The sequence below is a fragment of the Peromyscus californicus genome, unplaced genomic scaffold (genome assembly GCF_007827085.1).
Source record: "Peromyscus californicus insignis strain IS unplaced genomic scaffold, ASM782708v3 Scaffold_12__1_contigs__length_115047231, whole genome shotgun sequence".
NCBI lineage: Eukaryota > Metazoa > Chordata > Mammalia > Rodentia > Cricetidae > Peromyscus > Peromyscus californicus.
The window spans coordinates 94,477,216-94,503,177 of NW_026294413.1; the positions used below are offsets into that span (position 1 = coordinate 94,477,216).

General features: G+C 50.0%; 1 protein-coding gene across 1 annotated transcript; it reads left to right on the forward strand.

The window, feature by feature from the left end:
* The first annotated feature begins 9,791 nt into the window (after positions 1-9,791).
* On the forward strand, positions 9,792-24,635 carry LOC128108045 (annexin A8). The gene is made up of 12 exons (XM_052734365.1): positions 9,792-9,909; positions 13,711-13,801; positions 14,825-14,919; positions 16,090-16,203; positions 16,813-16,903; positions 17,636-17,715; positions 18,146-18,205; positions 18,680-18,773; positions 18,991-19,086; positions 20,690-20,748; positions 22,032-22,154; positions 23,876-24,635. Exons 1-12 carry the CDS (start codon positions 9,889-9,891, stop codon positions 23,933-23,935), a joined length of 984 nt encoding a protein of 327 aa, XP_052590325.1. The 5' UTR covers positions 9,792-9,888; the 3' UTR covers positions 23,936-24,635.
* The last annotated feature ends 1,327 nt before the right edge of the window (positions 24,636-25,962 follow it).

Consider the following 25,962-nt stretch of genomic DNA (forward strand, 5'->3'; position numbering starts at 1 on the left):
GTTTAAGAGGCTTTTGTTTATTGCATTGGACACGTGAACCAGGTCTTAGACTGTAGTGAGAAAGCTCTGGTTTGCTGCTAATCAGCACGCTCCATATCTAGAGAGATGCTCACCATCTGAGGTGAGATTCTGCTGCAGGTACAGGCAAAGCCCTCTGGTCCCACTTCCTACAAGTCTGTCTTCATCTCTCTGCAAAGGCTAGGACGAATGGGATCACCCTCGAAGGTCTCTGTGAAACTGCCCCTCCCAATCCTTACATGCCCTCCTGAGTTCTATTTCTCTAAGCTTTTGCAAAGAGAAGTACTTGAACTTTTCATCTGGATTGCATGTTCCTGGTTTCCATTTCCTACATCCTTGAATTTTGAATGTGTCGTAGAAAGAAATAAATCCCCTTCTGGAAGCAAGACTTCTCTTTCTAGATATGCCATGTACCCCTCACATCCAAGAGAGCCTCCAAAACTGTCCTGGATCAGGCAAACCTCACCTGTGTGTCCTTTGAATCAGGCTTCAACAGAGCTGAGTATTACAGTGTTAAGCCACCCAACACATGCACCATGTCTATGTGATCCTGCAGGGAACAGGTACACCAGCGTGATGACCCAACAAGGAGCCCCAGGGTCCTCTGGACACACCCCAGGGAGGCCATGATACAGTTGTCCCGAATCTTGACAGTTAATTAAATGGCAGCCTTCTACATTCCACGTTTCCTTGAAGGTTATACTCAGGCATTGTAGTTGAATTTCTCTAACACAAATACAGGAGGAAATATTCACACCTTGGCTTGTAAGTGGTATTGATTGAGTCAGTGGATAATGATGGTTGTACCATCCTCCTTGTTTCCAAAACTAAAGCTGTCCTGGAATGCCTTATGTTATGTGCAGGGATTTTTGTGGGTGTTTTCTTTATTGAATGAGTTTGACCTCCAAAGTACTCACTCAAGGGGTTTCTGTTTCTTCTCTCTACCCCAGCTGTTCTGTCTTGTACTGCCCTTGACTGTCACAGCTTGGGCTGTGTACCTGAGTACCATCTTTTACCTAGATGGGACCTGAGCCTCTCCCACCCTTCAGGTCCTCTCCTATTTCTGACAGCTGTTTTCTACTGTCAATCAAACGTCTCCTATGGGAAGAGTAAGGGCAAGTCAGAATAGAGGTTGCTGGTGACAAGGTGTGAACTCAGGTACCCATTACCCTCTCCCATTGCCAAAGACCTGTGCTGCATCAAGACTGTGGCAGGTCCAGTGGGAGCACAGCAGGCTGGGTTGGGCCTTAGTGGCCAGGCCTGTAGCCTAGGGTTCTGTCACTACCCCGTGGGGCCCCACCCTTAGCAGTCAGAGGTCGTCACTTTTTGTCAAAGTGGTACAGCTAGAGCCTCCAGAGTGCAGATGTGGCCTTGGTTTATATAGGACGCCCTTTCTCAATGCTTGACCCTCAGCCTGGAAGCCAGGGGACGTCATAGCAGAACCTAGGAGTGTCTATCCACCTAGCTGTGTCCTTAGTCTGCCTGTCTGTCTGAGGCGCCACCAGTGAGTCGGGGTATCCTCAGCAGTGAGGTTGGCTATTGCCTCCCTCTCACCGGAGGAAATGATTCTCTGCTCTGAGCATTTATGAGTGCTTGCCTGAGGTCTTGTTACAGTCTTCAAGTGGAAGGACCAAGAGTCAGTGCAGAGAAGCTACCTGCAAGTGCATCCTGGGGACTTTGCCCTGGTCCCCAAGGGTAGAGGACTCTCCCTGGGCTGTATTGCTCACCGCCTCCGCATTGCTCTGTATAATCTCTCATCCCAGACTCCTGTTTGGGCTCCTTGAAGCCAGGAGTGTCCCTCACACCCCTAGCAGTGACAGCATAGGGTCTCTCTACAAGCACACTGCACGTGTATACCTTCACACTCAATGGGAGCTCGTGTTCGCACAAAGCCGAGGTCCCGGTGCTGTGGCTCCATCCCTTCCTCGCTGCCATGATCGGCCCAGGATGGAGAGGTCTGCATGGGAACTCATATGGTATCTATTAAAAGCCCCCTTCCCCTCCCCTTGCCCTCCCCCTGCCCTCCCCCTCCATCTCCCTCTCCCTCCTCCTCTGCCTCCTCCCCCGCCTTCCCCTCCCTTTTTCTTTTTCCCACCCCTGATATTCTGTTCTCTACTTCACATTCCAAGCAGACAAGTCGTGAGGTGTTTGACCTGTTTATTGGTTAGGATTCTCCAGAGAAGCACAAGTGTGGGTCCGCACAGGGTATGTAACAAAGACAGCGGTAACACTAACAGGACTGGCCCGTAAGATTACAGAGAGGGAGACGTCCTGTGTCTGCGCTGGGGAGGAGAGAGGGAACAGGAAGTTCAGCCAGCTCACAATGAGCTCTGAATGTGTCCTGTCCCCCTAAATTACAGTGGGTACGAGGCCATAGAGGGGGGCTGGGTCTTGAGAGCAGAGCCCCATCAATGGAACTCACAGCCTAAGGGTCCATCTGTCATATGAGAACACAGCCAGAGGCCCTACCAAGAGCTACAGAACTGAGTCACCAGACCCTAGTCTGCCTCAGCCCTAGTCTTCACCCTCCCAAGCTGTGAGTAGTAAATTCCTATTGTTTGTCAGCCACACCATTTATGGTCGGTTAGTATAGCTACCAGAATGATCAGACCCAATGGAAACCCACGGGCCTGGGGCGACCTCCCTCCATCTTCCAGAGCTGAAGCTTCTAAAAGGTGGCAGTGTCCTCTGAATAGTGGCGTGGTACAGGCAGTGGCATGGTACAGGGAGAGAAGGGAGGCAGAATTTAAGGATTGCAGAGAGCTCATCTACAGTTTAACATAGGTAGCTAAGTAGTGACCAGGCCCAGAGACCCAGCCCCATCGGGCTGAAACTGAACTGAAGTATCCATGCAGGCTGGACACTGGGTGACATAAGGGTAGCCATGACAGCTGGCTGGTGACTTCTGCCATAAGACTTTTGCCCAACACTGGAGGAGGACGGTTCCTAGATGAGAAGTATCTCAAATTACAAAGGACTCTATTTCTATCTTGAATCTCTTGGGTGAAACAGAAAGCTTGCTAAAACTCCACCGGTCACTTCAGAATGCGCCCCCAGCACACAGGTGTACATCGCCCTTGTCAAGCTGGAGAATGCCCATGGGAATGGGGGTTGTTTTAAGGATGTGGCCACAGACTGAGTAGGCACCCCCAAGTCATCTTCAACGTGGTGAGGAACCTGCCCCAAGGTCTCCCCAGAGTGAGCCCTGCTGCTCCACAAACTTCATTCCTGTTCCTTCCCACCCAACTTTCTTAGCCCCACACCTGCCTGCCGCCTCCGTCCTACGACCTGGGCCTACATGAGTAGGGCTTGGAGCAGGTAGTGGGGGAACCTGGGAGAGTTCCACCCATTCTGTTCAAGAAACGGGCTGTGCATGAACTCACCTCACAGAGACTGTGGCAGAGTGAAGAAGGCCTGCACTAGTTCCTGGCAGACAGGGTCCCAGCACTGGAAGGGAGAAGGGGACATGGGCTCCCATCTCTAACTAAGATGATAATTGATGCCCACCGGCAAAGGAAAAATCACTTTTCTTCCATGAAGTCTCACTATGTGTATTAACACACTTTGGGGCAGGCCACATGCCCAGGAGTACTTGGCAAATGAAAAACACATTCAATAGTATTTTTGTACTTGGTATGTATATGGTATCATTTTGCTTTGTTTGGCATATTTTTTATCTTATTGGTCTTTTGCTTGTTTGTTGTTATTTCTGTTGCATGTATGTGTGTGTGCATGCATGTGTGTGTGTGCGTGTGTGTGTGTGTGTGTGTGTGTGTGTGTGTGTTTGGGGGGTTTTGTCTTGTCTGTTTAAGGAAACAGAGGGACAAAGAAGCATGAAGTTGATTGGGTAAGGAAGTGGGGAGGATCTGGTAAGAATTGGAGGAGGGGAAAACATGATAAAAAATACACTGTATGAAAAAAATTTCAATTAAAAAGAAAGAAAGAAGAGAGAGAAAGAAAGAAAGAAAGAAAGAAGAAAGAGAGAGAAAGAGAGAGAGAGAGAGAGAAAGAAAGAAAGAAAGAAAGAAAGAAAGAAAGAAAGAAAGAAAGAAAGAAAGAAAGAAAGAAAGAAAGAAAGGAAAGAAAGAAAGAAAGAAAAGAGCCAGGCGGTGGTGACGCACGCCTTTAATCCCAGCACTCGGGAGGCAGAGGCAGGTGGATCTCTGTGAGTTCGAGGCCAGCCTGGGCTACTGAGTGAGTTCCAAGACAGGCACAAAGCTACACAGAGAAACCCTGTCTCGAAAAAAAAAAAAGAAAGAAAGAAAGAAAAGGAAAGAAACAAAAAACAGAAAAAGGAACGTGGGTCTGTGGTGTCAACAGCGTCGTTGCTGCCCTGGCTTTGTGAACTGCCTTGACCAAGTACCTCAGACCAATACCGCGACAGCAGCACTTTCTCTGGGAGCCAGACACCTCAGACCAAGCTGTGCCCATCAGCTTTCTGTCACATGACATCACAGTGGCTTGGGGCCCAGCAGCTCAGGCCAGGCTGCAAGGTTGTAAAAGGAGGCATATTGTCCCTTGGTCAGATGAGGGAGTAGTGACCCTGTGACAGTTTGGGGATGACAAGGAGACCACGGCTAGAAGGTAGAGGTTCAGCTCAGGGGCCTGGAATTAACTCGGGTGTCTCAAACTCAGAGATGAAATTTCTGCTTGTGACTCAAATTCCTCAACTTTCTTCCCTGTTTGCTGTTGTCTGAGGGTGGGTTGAGCACCTCAGAAAGGCTAACTCTGTGGAAGCTGTGCCCTGGAGATAGAGGGGACTGAGAATAACCTGTCTACCCCACACTCCTGCCTAGAGCCATCCTGCCTAGGCATCTCACACCTTCCTTCTATGCCCGGGCCTCTTTCTGAGACCTGAGGAGCTAGGGTGAGGGAGCCAGTGTTGATGCTACACTATTCCAGAAGATGGCGCTCAGAGCTTACATTTGTCCACTAAGCCGCTCTCCAAATTCCAGGGAGGGACTACAAAGCAGATTTATGTTCCATCTTTTAGCTGGTTTTGTACTACATTTCTAATGGTTGGAATTACTTTCTCCTTTCTAGAGATGTTAAAGAGTTGAGAGTGTGGAGATGCCTGGAGCAGCGCCCTGCATCACACTACGTCCACAGTGCATCGCAATGCCTGTGATAACCCATCCCGTGTGGTGGTCTTGAACTATTCCTTATGTTAAATTCTCCCCACCCTCAGCCAGGTCTTGGACCTGGCCATCTGCTAAACACACAGCTCAGATATGCGCTTATCAGCTCCATGGAACCTTCCAATTTGTACAATCTTTGGAGACGTACTTCCATCCCATATTTATTTTATTTTATTTTATTTATTAGTTTATTTTATTTTTATTAGTTTACTATTATTTTATTAGATTATTTTAACCCTCCACCACACCTGCATTTTCTCTCCAGTGCCACACCTGAGCCAGGCTCATGGCCCACTCTTATTCCAACACGCTACATGCTCTGATTTTTCCTCAACCACGCCTTCCTCATCTCTGTCAACCTGGACTCACTACATAGCCCAGGCTATCTCAATCCCATGATAACCCTCCTGTCTCAGCTTCCCGAGCCACCATACTTGTCTCCGACACCTCTTTCAGGTTATAACTCTGGATGCAGGTGGAGGGAGGCAATTGTTTGCCTTTTCTGTCCTGTCCTGGGTTACTGAAGACAATATCGAGGAGTAGGGGGACCCACAGAGATGCTTGCCTACCGACCGCTCACATAGGCTCATGCTTATCCACTTAGCCAAAGGCTCAATGCTGAGCGCAACTCACCAACGCAAAATTTAGCTAAAAGCAAGAGATCGGTTTTCCAAGTGTCAGAAAATGTATAAGAAATATTATAATGAAAGAAACTCAAAGCCAAATTATTGAATGATTGTTTAAAGAATTAAGACAAGCCAGGTATGGTGGTGCACACCTTTAATCCCAGCACTCAGGAAGCATAGGCGGGCAGACCTTTGTGAGTTCCAGGTCTACATAGTGAGTTCCAGGACAGCCAGGGCTATGTAGAGAGACCCTGCCTCAGAAAATGAAAATAGAAAAGGACAGGGCTTCTGCCTAAAGGGATAAAATGCTTCCTGCCAGACTTTAGAGTTGGAATCTGCACCCCTACAAGCCAAAGCTAGGGAAAGTTAACCTTATCCCAATCCTATCTTCCTAAAACACAACCAAAAACCTCATCCCCTGCCCAGGGCATAGCTCAGAGGGCCTCCTGCTGTGGACTCTGTGGGAATCGCTGCTCTGAGTCCGCAGTGCACAAGGAACATCATTACAGCTAGCTCACTGCAGCTGATAGAGTTTAACAGTTTCAGCACAACTCCTTCTGGAGACACCTTGCCCACCCAGAGTAGTAGGGCTCTCTGGGAAAACCTTCCTGCAGAAGAGGATCCAGGAGGGGAGATTCCTCTGCATCTCCACAAGGAGAGTCAAGAAACAAAATCCAAGAAACCAAGAGATTAAAATCTAGTGCCAGTCATACACTACTATAGTGTTCAGATTTTTTTTTCTGCTTATAGGTAGGCATGCTGGTTACAGAATTATGCTTGCTCCAATAAACAAATTTTAATACATTTAAAGAAGTGAGGAAATAAGAAGCCAAGAAAAGCGAGAACAGAATGGTCTGGAAAAGGCAGAGTTTGATAAGAATGAAAGCAACGTTTTGAAAGCAAATTGACTTAGAAATTTAATGTGGCTAGATGGAGCCAGATAGAGGGAGAGCTGCCATGTGCAGCCCTGGGAACTGACTTTGCCTCTGGAGGGAAGCGGCATCTGAGGAGCAGATGAGAGACTTCATTGTGTGGCAGCTCTCCACTCTCAGTGGTCAGAGGTGACAGGAAGATGCCCAAGCAGAACACAAACCCACAAACTGTGTGTACTGCCTTGTTGGGCAGAGCAAACAGTGAAAAAACCCAAAGTGGTGCCTGTTATGATGAGGAGACCCAGAGGGGTTAGATCCCAGGAAGCCTGGGATGGGAGGATGCTAAAGGATACGCTGAGCAGAGGCCAAAAAGTGCCCCATTGATGCTGCAGATGGCATTCCTGGGCCCCAAGTGGGTTTATGTTCTGGAACCACGTAGGTGTTCCCTCATATGTGATATGCTGGGCGGGCATCTCTAACCAGCTCTAGGGCTGGGCAGCTTCGTTTACACCACATTCTAAACTCTGCCACTTAACCCTCTGCGACCTGATGTTCCTTATCTCATTTAAACTACAGTCATATCATTTAAACTACAGTCATATTGTGTTTGGCAGACCATCTAAGCACCTGAGCCAGGCCCTCACAGAAGAACACATTGTACTATACCCTTCTTACCAGCACCCTGCATTTCCCACCAGTCGGGTGGGACAGGGAGTACAGCTGAGTGCTCATCGTCTCAGATATCCTTTGTTAGTCTGTGAGCCCCACCCAGGCCCAAACTCCACCTCCTTCTTTCCTCCCCACTTCTCGGCCATTTTCAACTGCAGCAGGACACTCCCTTTCCAACTGCAAGTTTGTGCAGGCCTCTCCCTCCTCTGCTGGACGCTAATGTGAATGATAATGAGCTCTGCGCACAGGCTTCATCTCTACACTCACACATGCTCTGACCCTTCACACACATGCTTCCTCCGTACACAAGCGATGTGCCAAGGCCTCCTTTGGCCCCCTTCCGCATAGCCAGTTCCTACGACGCTGCATGACCCAGTGGAAAATCTTTTTTTTCCTGAACAGCCTTTCCCAGCACTCCAGGTCCCAGGCTATACAGGCTTCCTGCCCTTCACTCAAACTAAATCCTGTGCTTGCCTCTATGCCAGTGGTTCTCAGCCTGTGGGTCACAGCCCCTTTGGCAAACCTCTAGCTCCAGAAATATTTACATTATGATTCATAACAGCAGCAGAATTATAGGTATGAAGTAGCAACAAAAATAATTTTATGGTTGGGGGTCACAGCAGCATGAGGAACTGTGTTAAAGGGTTACAGCACCAGGAAGGTTGAGAACCACTGCCCTATGCTTTCACCTCTAGTGTGCAGGGCTATTTATGCTCATGGGAAAAGCCTGTACCATGTACTCAGTTCAGTGTCTAGAATGCAACCAAAAGTGTCACTCTGAACTCTGAGACATGGATGGCATGGAGAGTAGGATCTGGGGACCCACAGCACTCAGCTGGACTAGGATCTGGGTTTGCTGAGCCCTGCTCTCCCCCTACCCCGCCCCCCCCCCCAAGATCCTAGGCAAATTTCTGCCATCATTTTCTGGAGCAATCCCTCCCAGGGCCCGCCTAAATGTTGGGAAACACACAGTACAGTGAATTCCTCTATGAAGACCCTATCTAGTGCATTTTAAAGTTCTGTAGATTCCAACGCTCAGTGAAGGAGGAATGTGGGCTCACAGTGGGTAGATAAGGGGGTGCTGTATCGTGTCAGAGGCACATGGTGACATGAAGCTTTAATAGCTGATACATGGATGGAATATGGTTGAGCCCAGAAATCCCTACAGAGGCTGGCATTTCATCCAAGCACCCTCTACCCTTCTCAGTCACCTGTACTTCCAGACTTTGGCCAGGCTCTTCCGGTTCCAGAATCACTGGCTCCAGAAACTCACATGGATGTCCCTGGATGGAAGCCTCTCAATGCACACAAGCATGAGTATGCACCAACCATAAAAAATGCAGGGGAATCCAAGCTTCCAAAGGCCTGGAATGGGTCCTCCATCACCCTGTGGTGCAGAGGCAGCTGCAGCCTTCTTCCTTTGGTGGCATCTCACAGCACTGTTGCTCAATGGCTCTCTGGTTTTCCCAGTAGCTGCCTTCCTAGGGCACAGTTGCCCCTCCCCTTTGCTTGCCAGCCTGGGGCCATCCCTCCCCACCCCAGCCCATGCCACAAGAAGGACCAGGCTGAAGACTCTGCGTGCAGAGCAAAGAGCACTGGAGTCAGGGGTCGGGACCTTGGCATTTCACACCATGGCGCCATTCTGTGAGGTTTCCTTGGATTTGAAGTCACCATGAAACTGTTTTCATGAGGGCAAAGAGCTGTTTAGGAGCCTTCCTGGAACTGGGTGATGCTCCCAGAGGCAACGACTTCACGGAGCAAGATAGGGAGGAAGCTAATTAAGGGTGGCATAGGGAGAGCCGTGCTGAGGAACATTCTTAGACGAGTAGGCAAATCCCCAAAATGAGCCTCTTGGGGAGAGTCCTCCTTCTCCTTGGCAACTAACACATCCTCGGCCCCCAGTGGGAGGCAGCAGCCTCCCAGCCTATGAGAGCTGGCAGACAATGACTCTGCTCTCACAGGACCTGTCATTTGAGCAATTATCTAGGTGCATTGTGATGTTTCCCCCTCTAGCACATGGGACTCGTACCTGCTTCCTAGGACTGTGATAATGATTCAAGGGGAATGCATTACAGGGTGCTTCAAGAGGGATTTAGACACAATGCACCCCAGTGAATGGCAGCTACTGCCTTCTTGTCCTGTGCTGAACTTGTTACAGTTAATCATGTAGAGATGGTATAAGTGGAAGGGCTGCATGTGGGATTCCTTTTTCCTGTGACTGAGCTCTAGCCAACCTGTAGGAAGCAACAGCCATGTTTACCAAGTTGCCTTTCAAAGGTTACCTCAGAGTTTCCAAGCTGTGTGACAGCCACAGCCCAAACATTTGCAGCTAGTGATGTGATCCTCAGGGCAGGCCCAGGCAGTGTCTGGGTGGGGCCTGGGAGCCACAGGAGGGGCCCAGAGCCAAGCCGTGCCTGAGGTGGCAGGGAGGGAGTGCTGGGTGGGGCCTGGGCCTGTGCACACAACCACACCTACTAGCCGGGGAGTAGACGTGTCTAGTCACTGAGTAGAGACCAAGTAGTGAATCTTCCTCTCCCTGGGAAAAGCGTCTGTGAGGCAAACAGGATGGCCTGGTGGAAAGCCTGGGTAAGTGAGGATAATCTGGGGAGGTGGGTCCCTGCACCATGTTGGGTGATAAGCACTTGGTAGGGGGCAGAAAAAAAATAAAGGCTGAACTTGCTGGGCCAAGTCCTGGTGAGAAAGCTGGAAAAATAAAAATAAAAAAAAAGAACAAAAAGTCTGTCCATGCTTACAAAAGTTACTGCAGGGATGTGAAAAGCAAGACAGACAGTTTAAAGTAAGACAAAACAGAATTTAAAAAAAAAAACCTTGAAATGCAAAAGGGAAGAGGAAGGGCTAGAGAGTCCAGAGGGAGGCTTCTGCAGGAAAAGGGCACTTAACAGAGGGGCTTCCGTGCATGTGTGCAGTGTGTGAGTTTGTGCTTGGAGAGACTCCGGGAGGGAAGGCTGCTCCTTGCAGACATAGCGGTATGTAAAGCTTTGGAGAAAACTCACTCTGTGTGGTTTCAGTGTCCCGAGTGGGCTGGATCTAGACCTGGAGAAGCAGCCAGGATGGAGCATCAAGGCCTTGAATAACAGTCTAAGGAGTCTAAGGAGCTTAACTTTTGAACAATAGGGGGCTTCTGGAGCACTGTAAGCCAGAGAATGCTCTGGGCCAACACACTGCCGTCCAAGGAAATCATCAATACCCACAGCTTAAGGTATGAAAGGGAGTAGACTCGTACCACAGAATACCAGTGCTTATTTGTCAAAGTCAGGAGAAGGGCGAGTTGGCAGCAGGACCTAGCTCATGTACAACGGGATCACCGCATGAGCAGGCACAAGGCTTCCTCATCTCAGCTGGGGCACTCTCAGAGAGAAAGCGAGGCTCTGGGACATCAGGCAGCTTGCTCGGGTCCCTCATCAGCAAGCTTAGACCAGAGGAAGCCTGAGTCTCTGCAGCAGCCCTCGGGCTCTTTGTAGGCGGAGGCCCCAAGCTTGTCCAGCTTTGGGGAAATCTTTGTCACACTGTCACTATCCAGAAAGAGCTTTAGGTGTAGACACCCCGGGCTCTGGATAGATAGGACAGACATAGAAGACAGGGTAAAAGGAGCTGCCACTTCCCTCAGGGAAGGAGCCAGGACAGTGGCTGTCTCCAGTTGTACATCAGGGAGATCTCAGTGTTGAGCAGTTCCTAAAGTCAGCTGCTGGACCAAATGGCCCGATGCCGGGCCCTGCACTCCGTAGGGCAGGGGTAAGGGCCAACCTCTTGGGGACCAGAGTGATGATGATGTTGGCACTCTCAGAACCTTCTGTGTGGGGACACTGCTACAGGCATCTCTCATTCAGTGTCGTTAGAGCCTCGCGAGAAGTCTGTAAGGCAGGTATCGATGGCCTCACACGCAAGTCAGGAAACTGAGACTCAGGTGCACTAGACAGGCACCAAAGTTGCCACACTAGTAAGTGTTTAGGTCTGGGCAGCCTGAGTCCAGACACAGACTCAGTCATTCCGGGCCATTGACCCTTAGGAGAGCTGACTCGGGACAATAAAGCCTCTGTGTCTGACCAGGCAGCCAGTGAGGACCAAATGTCCTCTGAGCACAAAGCTGGATTAGAAACAGGATTTAGGGAGTGGCAGAATGGCCAGAGTGGGCCTGTCTTCAGAACAGGGTCCCCTTGATCCCCTTGAGGAAGCAGCCTGTGAAGGGATCAGGCAAAAGTATGGCAGCTCCTTCTTGCCTGTGACGGAAGGTGTTCTAGACATAGCAACCAGGACAGCCTGAATGACCTTTGCCTGGGATGTATCTGTCTGGACTCACCATCCTCAGGGTAGCTCCATCAGGAGCCTGAGACCGACCTACAGGGGCTGGAATAGATGCCTCCAGATCGCCACTCCAGACAGGCTCCCAGAATGTTGCCCACTTTCTATAACAACCTTAGCAAGGGAAGTGAGACAGACTTCTCAATGTGGGGATATTCTAGCCAGCCTTAGAGCTGCTGACAAATACTGGTCCCTGAAGGGTATGGGGACCCTCCTCAATCCATAGATCTCTGAGGTCAATTTGGAGCAGGGAGCAAAATAAGGAAGTGAGAACTCAAATGTTCCCCACCCCCATGCTCCCAGAAGACCAGAATGCCTATGGGTGAGGCTCTCTGCAGTGAAACATTCCAAAAAAAACCAGCGTCTGGGGAAGAGTGAATCATTGTAGAGTGGGAGAGGTAGACAGGGCTCAGATTCTGAGTCAGGCTGTGGGTGAAATGCCAGCAACACCATTTGCCACCAAAACCAGCCTCCTGGCCTGTAACTTGGAGCATTAACACCTAATATGACTGCTGGGATGGGGATGAGCTGAGCGTTACGGCCGGTACACTTTACAGAAGGAGTACTCCCATGGCCTTCGAGTAGTAGCTGCACGTGACCTCACAACAAGGACTATGTGTATGTGGACAGCGGAGCAGCGTCTGAGACCACACTGGCTCACCCCAGGAATTATTTCTAACAGTTCCTGTTATAAAACATGGTACAATAGATGGGACATGAAGATCAAGCAAAGGATGCAGAAAGATGTTTTGTTTCTTACTCTTAAGGACGTACTATCCATGAGGACCTGTTCTGTATTTTCAGGATCTACCCTGAGGTTTGGGTGGAAGGATGGATGGATGAATCAACGGAGTGAAAAAGGGAGAGATAGATGGAGGATGCTTGAAAGGAAATGAAGAAAAGGGGAAGGAAATGGGAAGGGGAAGAAATGAGAGGGGAGTGGAAGGAAAGAGGAAGTGGGGAGGAGGGGGAGGGCAGGAGATGGTGTGAGGGTTGTGTAGGTGGGTAGAGAATTAGTGAACAGGTGGGTGATGGAGTGGGTAGGAAAGCAGGTGAGTGGAAGGGAACAGAGGAAGAGCTGGCGAACAGGTGAGTGAATGACCAGCATGGGTTTGACTAAAGTCTCCATCTGAAGGACCTGGGTCTCCCCCATTCAATTCCTTCCACTCCTTACCACTCCTTCCCCTAAAACACACACTTTTGAAGGGCCGTCCATCATAAACATCAGATAAATTATGCAGAACACACATACAAGCGGCCCTTGCGCATGCCCTGGATTGGAGGCTTGTACGGCAAGGGTTTGTGCACTTTGGTTATCAAGTTTATTCTATTATCCATAGAACATCCCGCAGTTCTTTCTAAATGTCACCCTCTGCCCAATATGATCCCGTGGTCTTGCAAACCATCTGAGCCTGGGAGAGAGATGCTCATCTTTGCCCCTGACCCTGTGAAATACCCACACCTCATCATAGGAAAGACCAGGACAGGTTTGGACCCTTCCTTGCAAAGACAAAAACATGTCCAACTCCACATTCCCTATGCAGACACTCAGCTTTTAGAAATCATTCCTTATGAATTCATTTCCACCAATCAATCCTGTTTCTCCAGGCCTGGAGAAAGGTACATGTGACCAGTCTGCTGCCTGCTCTCAGTCAACGGATGGTTTTGTTTTGTTTTGTTTTGTTTTGTTTTGCTCTGTGTGTGTGTGTTAGTATAAATATCGATAATTTATTTTTATTTTATGTTCATTGGTGTTTTCCTTGCATGTATGTCTGTGTGAAGGTATCAGAAGTCCTGGAACCAGAGTTACAGACAGTTGTGAGCTGCCATGTACGTGCTGGGAATCGAAACAGGGCCCTCTGGAAGAACAGCCAATGCTCTTAACTGCTGCCTCTGGTCCCAGCCACACCTGCCTATTAGCTAAGGGACAGGAGAGCTCAGCCGCTGTTCTGCAAGGCTCCATCTGTCTCGGTGCCTAAGTCAGGTCCTTAGCCTAACAGAGTGGACTACGAGGCTCCTATGCCCTTCCTGTACTTCCCACGATGAGCAGGCCTGGCTGTCTTGCAGGTTGAACAGGAGGGCGTCACTGTGAAGGGCAGTTCTCACTTCAACCCAGACCCTGATGCAGAGACCCTCTTCAAAGCCATGAAGGGGATTGGTGAGTAACCATCTATGGCCTGACCACTGGGGCCCCACATGCTCACATCCCCAGAAAGGAGATACCAGGGACAGTCAGGCATTAAAGGTGTCCCCATTTTATTCTAAGTGGCTCCATTCCCCAGAGAATCACACCAGCTCTGAGGTCAGTGACTGTTCATTCCCAAGTAAGAATGACAGGGAAGGCTGTCAGTCTAAGATTTCTCACTTGTAAAATGGCTGCGAGAACTCTGGACCCACGGTGTCACTGTGAATTCAGAAGATGGATTGGCACAGGGCCTGCTGTGGGCATGGAGATGGAAGTTTAGATGCTGCACCAGGGGTACCAGCCACATGGATTCTGCAGCTTGTCCCCTGCCCATGTTGGCTGACCAGACGGCCAACCTCTTCCAGCACCACCCTCGCATGACTGTGAATGGGAGAGGACTGGCTTATGCTAGGACTGGGTCTCACTCCAGGTCGGAGTCACCCTTTGGCTGGCTCTGCCTAGTGAGATGGGGCACTGAAGAGAACTACCATTCCCAGGGGTGCTTATACCAGATTCTCACACCCGCTGCTACCTGTGAAATCTTTACTATTATCCCTGCTTCCCACCTGAGCAAATGGAAGCTCCAGGAGATGAGCCTACTTGTCTTGATCTCCACAAGACCTACAGGGCAGGGTCTCAGACACATGGTCTGGACTTTTAGTCATGACCTTCCTCTAATGTGACCAACATAAGGGAAGAGATTGAGGATATCTCACTAGGTCACACTTCAAAGGCTGGTGTCCAAAGACCCCTGTCACTGGTTTCTATGCTATGAAGTCAAGCCTGAGCCACACCCCAACACTATGCAAGTTGGAGGTGGGGAGCCAAGAGGTGAGCTACCTGGGTGCCTTGTTTACACCGTGGAAATTGGGCATTTGGGGCTATTCAGATAGTATGGCCCAAATGCCCAGCCAGCAGGCTCCTCTCCTCTCCCCTCCCTAGTCTTTTCTGATGCCCCCGAGGAAGAGGGGATTCTCACACTGTACACCCTTGCAGGGACCAATGAGCAGGCCATCATAGATGTGCTCACCAAGAGAAGCAATGTGCAGAGGCAGCAGATTGCCAAGTCCTTCAAGGCTCAGTTTGGCAAGGTAAGCGAGAAGGGTGTTGAAGACTGGGCAGCTCCTCCGGGGATGGACACATGCGCACAGGGGACATTGCATTAAAATGACCCTTCCAGTCATCTGTAGTTGTTGCTCCCGCTGTTCTGTTTTATCTGGCAGACCCATTTACAGCTCCCGAGCCCTGGCCTGGCATTGGCCTTGCATGGCCGGGCCCTGTTTCTTCTCCATTCTTTCTCCCTACAGTTCTCAGTTTTCCCTCAGGATCCAGCCTCGGCTCTCTTCAGCTCTGTCTGTCCCCACCATCTGAACCGGCCTCCCTCTTCCCTGCTTCCTGGCAGTGCATGCCCTGGCTCCCTTCTGTCCCACAGCACAGACACATGCTTCTCATGTTCACTTACATGTCCCTCATCTCTCCTGCCACTCTGCTCTCTAGGGACACTCCAGCTGCTCTGAGCACAGAGCCAGGAATTTGGAGGTACACACTGAATGACAGAAGTTTGTGCCTAGACATGGGTGCCTGGAGCATCCCCCTCTGCTCACAGATTTAACACAGAAACATCCGTGATGGAGTGCAAGCATCCCCAGTGAAACCACACATTTGCAACTCCTTTTCCTTACCCCTCCAAGCTACACATTGTCCTCAGTGTCCAACATCAGAGAGGTGGAGTGACTTGCTGAGGTTCCAGAGCTTGTAAGCAACAGGTCTGACAAAGTCCTGGAAGGATCACCTGGGCGTGGCTTAGTGGCTTCTTGTAGACGCGTGTGCCCTTAGAAAGAGACAGGTGTGAGATGGAATCTCCGAATCTCTTCCCTTCTTCCCTTTCCCCACTTGTTTTTTTTCCCTCCCCTCACTGAATCGTTTAATGATGTAAGCATGATGCTGCCACGCCCAGATCTTGCCATCTTGAAAGCAATGGCAATTCTATTTTCTTGAGTTTAGAATGTGCCCAGAATGTTCGCAGAGTTGCCGTACATCCCTGTCAGTCAATAAGCAATGGTGTGAAGCAGAAGTTCCATTATCCCTGTTTAACAGGTACAGATGATGATGTTTAGAGAGGCTCCTGGCCCAGGAGACTGACCACAGCAGCATGACACCTCCGTCATGTGGGAAGAAGAGTCTCCAGGCCAGGCCCCACCTGCCGCACTCCGGGGGGCCTGGAGGACAGGTCATCTCACCTTTCCTTTTGCCTGCCTTAGGACCTCACTGAGACCTTAAAGTCAGAGCTGAGTGGCAAATTTGAGAGACTCATCGTGGCCCTCATGTACCCGCCATACAGATACGAGGCCAAGGAGCTCCATGATGCCATGAAGGTACTCCACTTTGCCATACATTAGAATGGCCACCCCCCCCCCCCCCCGCTTACCTCATGAGCTTGCAACCTGCTCAACCAGCCACCCAACAGCGGGGCTGGCCAGTCACAATGAAGGCCCAGATCAGAACTTCTTAGAATAGGGTTGGACCAGAAGTGCAAGGGAGCCAGAAACCCATCTCTACAGTCCAAGCCCTGCCCCTCGGTCATCCTTCACTTCTCACAACTCATGTCACCTTCACAGATTAGTAGCAATGGAGACCTAGAAACCACAGTCATTCCTACTGAAAAGATACTTCCATGGTCTATGTCAGGCATTTTACAGCTGTGATCTCTAATCCCACCTTCAGGGTAGGGTGGTTCTTATCCTCTTTGACAGAGGATGGGGAGGTGTCACCACCTGTGTGAGACCACCCAGATAAATAAGGGGAGCTGAGACACCTTGCCCCAATAGCTGTCACAAGAAAAAGGTGGGGATTCAATATCACCCTTCAACATACGCCCCATCAGAAGAGGGCAGAGCGGTGGCCACAGCTCCTGAGAAGACAATACAGGCAGAGCAGGAGACCAAGGGCAGAACACTCCAGAACATACAGGCTTCTGTCCCCAGGGCTTAGGAACCAAAGAAGGAGTCATCATTGAGATCCTGGCTTCGCGGACCAAGAACCAGCTGAGAGAGATCATGAAAGCCTATGAGGAAGGTGAGGGGGTTGCAAAGATGGCCGAGGTTTGGCAGCCTGTCAGGGAACAAGAGGCAGTTCCCAAGGGAACGAGGCCATATTGGAAAGGACCCTTTGGAGGGTCTTTCCATGCAGGTCCACCCGGTACCGACATGTGCCAAATCCTGTGCCCGACAGTAATTGAGCACGGCTCAGATATGGGAAGAGAGATGTGTGCCCAGCTGAGCTCATGTCCCTTAAGGCTGTGGCAGTCCTGGGGAACAGAGGCAGGAGGGACAGGAGAGTACTTACTGGCTGCCCATGGGCTAAGCCAGAACACTGGTCATCTGCTAGGGCCACATTGTGCTAGAGGAGCCCCACTGGCCAGCTCTCCCACATAGTACACAGCCTGCCAGGCAAGCAAAGGCCAGCCAGTCCTCCACATTGTGCACCTGGCCAGGGTTGTCTGAAGGCTGTGGCTTTGCTGAATCTGGTAATATAATGGTCTCAATCCCACAGCCTTGGTCTGGGTCTCCGGCCTAGTCTATTTCTCCCTTTGGCTTGGTTGTACATTTATGGCACTTTGGGGTCTGAATGATCACCTAGATGGGTGGCTACCACAAGGACATCTAACTGTTACATGTACACCTTCTGTGCCAAGAACTTGTCCTCCCATGGGGAGAAGAGGGAGAAGTAGGCATGGGAGAGGAAAGTGCGTGCTGGCAGGCCCTGGGTCAGTCACTGCCCATGCCCTCTGGTTCTGTTTTCCTGCAGACTACGGGTCTAGCCTGGAAGAAGACATCCAAGCAGACACCAGTGGCTACCTGGAGCGGATTCTGGTGTGCCTCCTGCAGGTATCACAACCCAGACTCCAGGACTGTGGCTTGGAGATCCATAGCGCCCCACCCCGGCAGCAACTCTTGAGCAATGCCTCTGAGTGAGAGCTGGGCATTGGGGAAACCCAGTGGTCTGCGGGCACCATTTGTGCCTTGGCATGAGAGGAGGGTCCTGACTGCAGAGCCCATGCCTCTCTTTCCTCAGCTTTTGTGTGGCCCCGTGCCAGGCTCTGCCCAGCTTAGCTCACTGAATCCACCATTCCAATGAAGTAGCTCATCTCCTCCCATCCTACAAATGCCAAAAATGAGCCATGAAGACCGCTGGCTGGCTTGTCTCATGGCCAGGAAGCAGCAGTCCTTCCTGACCTGCCCTCTGAACCCCACTGTCCCTCAGCCGGTGTGTTCTGATTGGTGACCTGCCTTACAGAGTGGTTTCCTCTGATCCTAGGGCAGCAGAGATGATGTGAGCGGCTTTGTGGACCCAGGACTGGCCCTCCAAGACGCACAGGTGATTCTGGACCCCAGCCTTAGCACCTGAACCCTGAGCTCTATGGTCCCCTTTGCCAAGGGAGTTGTCTTTAGCACAGACCCCCACCCTACAGCCTCCACCTTGTGGTGACTAAGGAGGAAAGTGAGGTATCTGAGAAGCGCAGAAGAAAATGGAGAAGCTGGGGAGTGAAGGAACGAGGGTGCTCCCGGCACAGCCATCCTCTCCGAGCCCAGAGCTCACTCACATGCAGATCTCTGCGTATCCGTCTATTGGGAGAGCGCTTGTTACTCAGTGTTCTCGGAGCAATGGGAGAGGGAGCATTTCCTAAAGCAGCTTCTGGCCTCAGACAGAGAAGAGCCAACACTATTGGTAGAACAGGAGCTCAGGCCAGTGAACCGCCATATTGTGCTGTCCAAGTGAATGGTAGCTAACTCACAGCCCTGGCTCTGGGGCTCTGGTATTCTCCCTCACCTCCTCGTGTCTCAATACTAGGATCTGTATGCAGCGGGTGAGAAGATCCATGGGACCGATGAGATGAAATTCATCACCATCCTGTGTACACGCAGTGCCACTCACCTGATGAGAGGTACGGAGCAGAGGGGGAAATGCAGGGGTGCATGGCGCCCTAGGCACATGACCTGTTCTTTGTGTGGAAGGTCTCATGTGTAGTCTTATGTGGCTTAGGCTTGGGAAGAGGGCCATGAATACCTGAACTCTTCACCCTGTGCCATGAGGGAGGCAAAGATGGCACACTGACGTGCAGTATGTAATCTATGTGTCCCTTGAGTAACTCCTCTCCATAGTGTTCGAGGAATATGAAAAAATTGCCAACAAGAGCATTGAGGACAGCATCAAGAGCGAGACCCATGGTTCACTGGAGGAGGCCATGCTCACTGTGGGTAAGAAGGGGGCTTGGCTCTTGGCACATGCATCCACAGCCCAAGAAGGTGATAGCAAGTGACTGGAGTTCTATACTCAAGGCACACCTCCTCATCCCCAATGCTCTCAATCTGTACCCTTTAGCCCAGGTCCCCGGGACCACAGCACTCAAGAGTCTCAGTGTGGCCTGCTGAGAACTATTCTTTGTGCTATTTATATAGTCCCCCATGATGCATGAGTGTGTTTGTGTGTGAGTGTGTATACACATGAGTGTTACCACAATGACTTCAGGACCAGGGCCCAGGGCTACCCACAAATACTCGGAGAGCATTCTGCCTCTGCTCCTGTAGCTCTGCCCAAAGCCACCTTTCTGGACCGAATCTAAGTACCAAGCTACCACCTCAGTAGCTAATTGAAGAAACGAGGGTGTGTGATTTGAGTCCCAACCAAGAGAAACATGGAAAACTTTGCCTGCAACAGAAGACCGAGTCAGCTTACCATAACCTGTCCATAGCACATCTTGGGTCTAAAGCTGAAACCATGTGGGAAGAGTCACAGTAGAGCAGACACCTGAGCCAAGCAGAAGGACACCCATATATCACCTTACATAATGGAGCTGAGATGAGGACTCCCAGGCTAGGCATTTACCTCCACCCCAGACTTGCCTCTGGAGGCCAGTAGTTCTAAGGTCTCCTCTCTCTACCCCCATGTCTCCAGTAGCTACCAACATCTGAGGTTCTCAGGCCAGCTTTGGTGACTGTGGTAAAGTTTATTTGGTTTATTCTATGTTGCAAGAGTTAAACACACCCTCTGATGTCACCTAGGATTCTACTCATAGACCCTAAATCCTAATGCCTTCTAAACAGCAAAGGTGTACAGGACCACACTGTAATGGGCAGTTCCTGCTCATTTTTTCTTCAAGTCTTAGTCACCCTTATGTCACAGATGTGTCAGAAGGTTGAGTAACAAAGTCACACAGAATCAAGACAGAGTTTATATACATTCCTACCTCCCACACAGCCCACACTCTCAAAGTCTTGGGTTAAAACACCATCACCCAACACAGGTGTCACAATCCATGAAATAAATTTCTATGGAAAGGAAAAAATAAGGTCCATGTTCCAGGCCAACAACTCCTAGCACCCTAGTCCTTAAAGCCAAGCCTCTTTTGTTACACGAAAATTCAAAATGTGGGTTTCTAACACACTGGGAACTCTGAGACCTGTAGCCACCATTCTGTGGCAACCTATGTGGAACCAAGTCATCAAATTCTTAGTGGAGATACTTCCTGAATGTGACAGCTTAAAGATGCCCTCTAGAAGACCCAAGCTGGTGACTCCAAATGAGCCCCACAGGTGCCCAGTGCATTTCACATCTCACCCTTTGGCCTGGCTGCTCTGGGCTTTTGGAGCTGTGCTCATTGCCCAAGGCTCTGCTCCTTGCCTCACTCTCTCTGCCCCACACAAAGCCTTCATTTTGAAGCTGGGTGGCACACAAAGAAACATGTCAACCTTTACACAATACTAACCCTTAACGCCCACAGGAACACATAAACGAACACAAGACTATGCGACACCACCTACACCCTTCTGCTATTATTAATAGAGTTTTCTTGTTTGCCAGTGAAATGCACTCGGAACCTCCACAGCTACTTTGCAGAGAGACTCTACTACGCCATGAAGGTAACTGTTCTGGCTGCGGCCTCCTTTAGAGTCGGCCCTCTATGATGCCAGATGCACAGCCAGGGTGCTCAGAGCTGCTGCTGTCTGAACTCTGGGTCCCTTTGTCCTACTCTCATGCATCAGAAGGGTTTGCATTCCCAGCCGGCAAACTAGGCCTAGGGAAGGGAAGCCTCATCTCCAGAAGGTGCGTTTGAGCAGCTGCATTGACTGGTGTTCCTTGAAGGCTCACTGAACCTTGACACCTCTGTGAGGTCCATATCACACCTGCCATCTGAAATGTGGTGAAACTAAGACTTGTTCAAGGTCACATGGCTGCTAAGTGGTTGAGCCATGCATCCATCTTGCGCCCATAGGGTTGTGCTTTTCACTACACTATACCTCCTCTTTGAGAACAAATTGGTTGTTGCAGGCCCTATGTGGGCACAGCTGGAACCCCAACACCCTTGACATAGGCAGACTCTAGGGACATTGCCACATCTGGCATGTCATTTTTCCTACCCATGACCAGGCGCTAGCTTCAGAGTGTCTGTTGTTTACAAGGCTTCCCTGGCCACAGAAGTGGACATGCTGCTCCTTACAAGTAGACCTGTTGGGATTGGGAACTACACTGGAGGAGAGACATTCACAGTATTTATCAGTGACTAATGTCAGTGCCCAGCTTCTCTAGTACATGACGCTGGCACCATCTAAAGCGAGAGTCATACCATCACCCCCAAGCCTTCTGAACACCTTGTCCTGTGAAGGGCAGAGTGTGCTATTTCCTTGGTCATGAAGCTCCATCTGACTCAAGGCTAGTCAGCGATAAGAGAGAACCAGAAGGTCCTGCTCATGAAACGGCCAGTGGAGAAACCTTGACAGTGATGCTGTCCAAAGAAGAAATCTTCCTGGGGTGGTGAGGGTTTTGTGTCTAGAACCTGGTGCAGTACATCAAATGCATACAGCAACTTGAGGCAGCGGGCTTCGATAAGAAAAGGAACAGCCAATGAGTGAGGAGGTTGAGAAAGAGGAGCCCTTTGTCATGGGCTGTAGATGCAGCTCAGTGCTAGAGCACTTGCCTAGCGTGCCCAAGTCCTGGGGTTCAATCCCTAGCAGCACCAAAGAAAAGAATTCTGAAAAGAAAAAAACTGTGTCATCAAAACCCACCTCTTGTGTTCTCCCCGCTGAAGCAGAGGCCCATTCCTACACTTCTAGCTCTTTATAAATCCCCACGCAGGTTTGTCCATCATTACAGAGGTAGATAGGAAATGTGAAATATGGTGGTTGATTGTCACTGTCTTATCCAGGGAGCAGGGACACGTGATGGGACGCTGATAAGGAACATCGTTTCAAGGAGCGAAATTGATTTAAACCTTATCAAGTGTCAGTTCCAGAAGATGTATGGCAAGACTCTCAGCAGCATGATCATGGTAAGACACAGGTCCTCAACTTTACTGCCAACTTGTGACACAGACATTCTGGACATGAGGTGTTATGACTGATGTCACAGGTGACCATCCCTTCTCAGTGGGCATCTCACACTTGTACTGGTTACCATGTGGCACATGCAGGGACTGGGAAGGAGGGAAGTGTAACTATGGATGTAGCAGAAGAGTATGTGCAGACTAACGGAGCTCAGAGGCCTGCCCTTGTCCCAGAAAGGGGCTTTGCATTTGAGCTGTGGAATACACCAAAGCCTTGTGAAAGGAACCATTTCTGAAGGAGCGATGACACTAAGTAGTTCTGTAGACATCGGAATTCCCTTCCAACCCAGATCTAAGGAGTCCTAGTAGGGAACTCTTAGGCTCCAGTGATCACTTGCCTACATTCCAATTAGTGGAAGTGCCAGGGTGCTAAGTGTCGAGGGATGGCATCATGCTATGACTGAAACCAACAGCCTGTCTGGAAGCTAACACATTTTTTCATTGCCAGAAGTCAAATCATGGCAAGCATATCCATCCCTAAGTCTTCCTTAGCTGCTCAGTCAAGTGGCTAGTTCTCCTACCAGGGTGGATTATTGACTACGTTTGAGAAGCAATTCACAGTTTACCTATAACTGGCCCTATGCATTTGCTGGTTCAGACAACCAAGGACCAAAACCATTCAGGAAAAGATGTATCTGTACTGAACATGTACATACTTTTTTTCTTGTCATAGTTCCCTGATCAGTATGGTATGACTATTTATTCCCATTGTATTAGATATTATAAATAATATTTATATTATTATATTATATTATATGGTTGTTTACAGTATAGTTTACAGCATAATTTAAAGCCAAGGCCAGAGGCATTACCTATCAGGGACTTGGGCATATATATTTTGGCATCCATGGAGTCCTGGAACCATTCTCCAATGGATACTGAGGGACAACTGTATATTTAAAAAGCACTGCCTTAAGAGGTTTCAGGTAGGATGGTGTCAGGGAAGCAGGCAGGAGGACAGAGGAGTTGGAATTATTATTTGTTGTGTTTTAGACTTCGCAGTCAACTTATCAGGAGATAGGAGACTAAGCACAGGCCAGCCAGTGCTGCTGCCAGGTCAAGGTCACTCACAAGGTGTACCTCATCACATTTACAGATGAGAGAACAGGTCTCAGGGAGGCGAAAGGAGGCTCTGTGTGCGTTAACAGAGCCATGGGCCAGGCCTGCAGGACCTAAACCCAAGCTGTCTCTGCCCCATGCTCTATGTCGAGATGTGACTCTGGGTTCCTCGCTTTCAGCGGGGCTCCCTGAAGTGCCCTAGCAGGTGTTGAATACATATAGGTCATGTTGTATAAGTGAATGGCTCTGAACCTCTGGTCCTGAGAGAAACGTTAGGGAGAACCCTGGGGCAGTTGACTCTATAAGGAAACCACCCACAAGCCTTCCTTGTCTAAGAGCTTAGGAGTGGCTCAATCTCCGTGAGTCATTTCCCACAACTCCCCCCGCCGCGCCCCGCCCATTTAGCTGGACAGAGAATCAAAAGAGGAATCAAAGGAATAGCCTGAGATGAGAAAAAAGAGGAATGGCATTACATGGAACTGTGGTGTAAAAACCCTTGAAGGGACAGGCGCCACCCAAGGAGCACAACTCTTAGCCAAGGTAACAGAGGAGCAAGGCCAACATCGCAACGCCCCCCCTTCTAACCCACATGTGCCTCCTTCCTCCAGGGTGACACCAGTGGTGACTACAAGAATGCCCTGCTGAACCTTGTGGGCAGTGACCCCTGAAGACATCCAAAGACCAAGGGCAGGAAGTGTGAGCCGTAGGGACTGCAGCTTCAGCCCTGACCATCGGTGGGGTGGGGGTGGGGAACACCTCGTCCAGCTTTTAGTCTCTGTCCCCCAATTTCCAGTGCTTCTCATCCAATGCTTCTGACCCAGAAGGTGAGACCAGCCTGTGTTCGTCTTTGCACCTCTCCCCTGAGTTGATCCAACTACTGAATCAGGGACTTTGGAGAAGGAGCCAACCCCCATGGATTTCTAGCAGGTGTCTTAGCCCATGAGCTACATCATCAGGCAGCCAGTGGGGGTGTTGGAGAACCCTGCTATTTTAGAAAACCCAGCCACAGAAACTGAGAAAGAGCCATATCTCTGCCACTTGGGATGTCTGTAACATTCACTGTCCAGAAATTGTTAGGTTGTAGATGAACAAAAATTCTTACACCATCCTAATAACAGTCATTAGATTAGTCTTGACCCAAGTCCACTGTGGCCTGAGAGACTCAGGCTTGTCCAGGCCTTGGCCAAACCAGCTGCTTGTTCCCTCCATGGTGAAGCCTGCAGATTAGGAAGGCACCCAACCCCGCTTATGAATCCTGACCTCCTCCTGTGGTCTCCAAGCCTGAAGAAGCTGAGAGAACTTTTCCTAATATTCATCGAGCTTTCAGAATCATAAATATGTGTACTTTCAAAAAGTCTGTGGATTTGTACGGGGTATGTGTGCGTGCCCTGGGGTGGAGGGTATGCTTGCCTACTGGGGAGGCCAGAGGTCAACATCAAATTGTCTTCTTCAATTTCTTCTCCACCTTCATTTTTTGTTGTTCTGTTTCTTGAGACAGGGTTTCTCTGTGAAGCCCTGGCTGTCCTGGAGCTAGCTCTGCAGACCAGGCTGGCCTCAAACTCAGAGATTTGCCTGCTGGGACTAAAGGTGTGGGCCACCCTGCCTGGCTCTCCACCTCATTTTTGAGACAGGGTCTCTCAGTGAACCTGGAGTTCACGATGTCCACTAAGCTTACTGACAGGTGGGCGCCTGGGCCCTGCCTGTCTCCGTTCCCCCGGTAATGAGGTTACAGACATGGAACCCATGCCCAGCTTTTATGTGAGTGTTGGGGATCCCAACTCAAGTCCCCGGGCTTGTGCAGTAAGCCCTTTACCCTCTGAGCCATTGCCCAGCTCTATCAGTGGATGTTTAGCAGTGCTCAGAGTGAGAAACAGCTTTAGGGGGAGAACCTGTGGCCATTTCCCTAAGGGAACGCTTGGAGTGACATGTGTCCAGTGTTGCTCTGGGGACAGAACTTCTAAGTGATGATCATTTGCATTCCCTTCCTAGTTTGTGGCCCAAATTCCATTATCTCAGGCTAGACCGGGCATTAAAGTTAGCTGAAGCTTCTCTGTATACAGCACTCATGCACCCAGGGTGGTCCTTGCTGAACTCGGCATATATCGGGTATACCTGGCCGCAGCCAGAGATGCGGACTTACTGGATTCTTGGATGGCACTGTCTTTTTCCTGTGTCTGCAGAGCCCTTCCCACCTCAGCCAAGTCTGCCCCATCGTGCCCACTGCTTGCCATGCTCTACCAAAGCACAAAATGTTCATTCTTTCCCAACAATGGTTTGTCAGAAGCAGGCCACGTATTCTACCAAGAATGCCCAAGCTAAATTGCTGAAGTCCTTCCTACTGCCCCTCCTGGATCCTGATTTCAGCCAGGGTCTCTGAACGTGTTCTAGCTTGCAAACTCCAAAGAGAGGCCCCAAGGGTAGAGGCACTTCCTGAAGTGAGAGGTCAGGATAGAAAAGGCATGGGCTCGGGATGGGGGATGGGCTCTGGCTCTGCCATGCGGGTTCCATGACTCTTAGTCACTTTCTCTGTGTATGTGTATTGTCCTTCCCTGTCAGTGCAGGTAGGATCCTATATATCAAACAACCCTGGACCGGGGGGTGTAAACCATAGTTTTCTGGTGCTCCGGATTGGATAGGTCAGGAAGTCAACCATGGATCAGTGACAATGTCTTATCTCTACTCTGAAACATCTGGA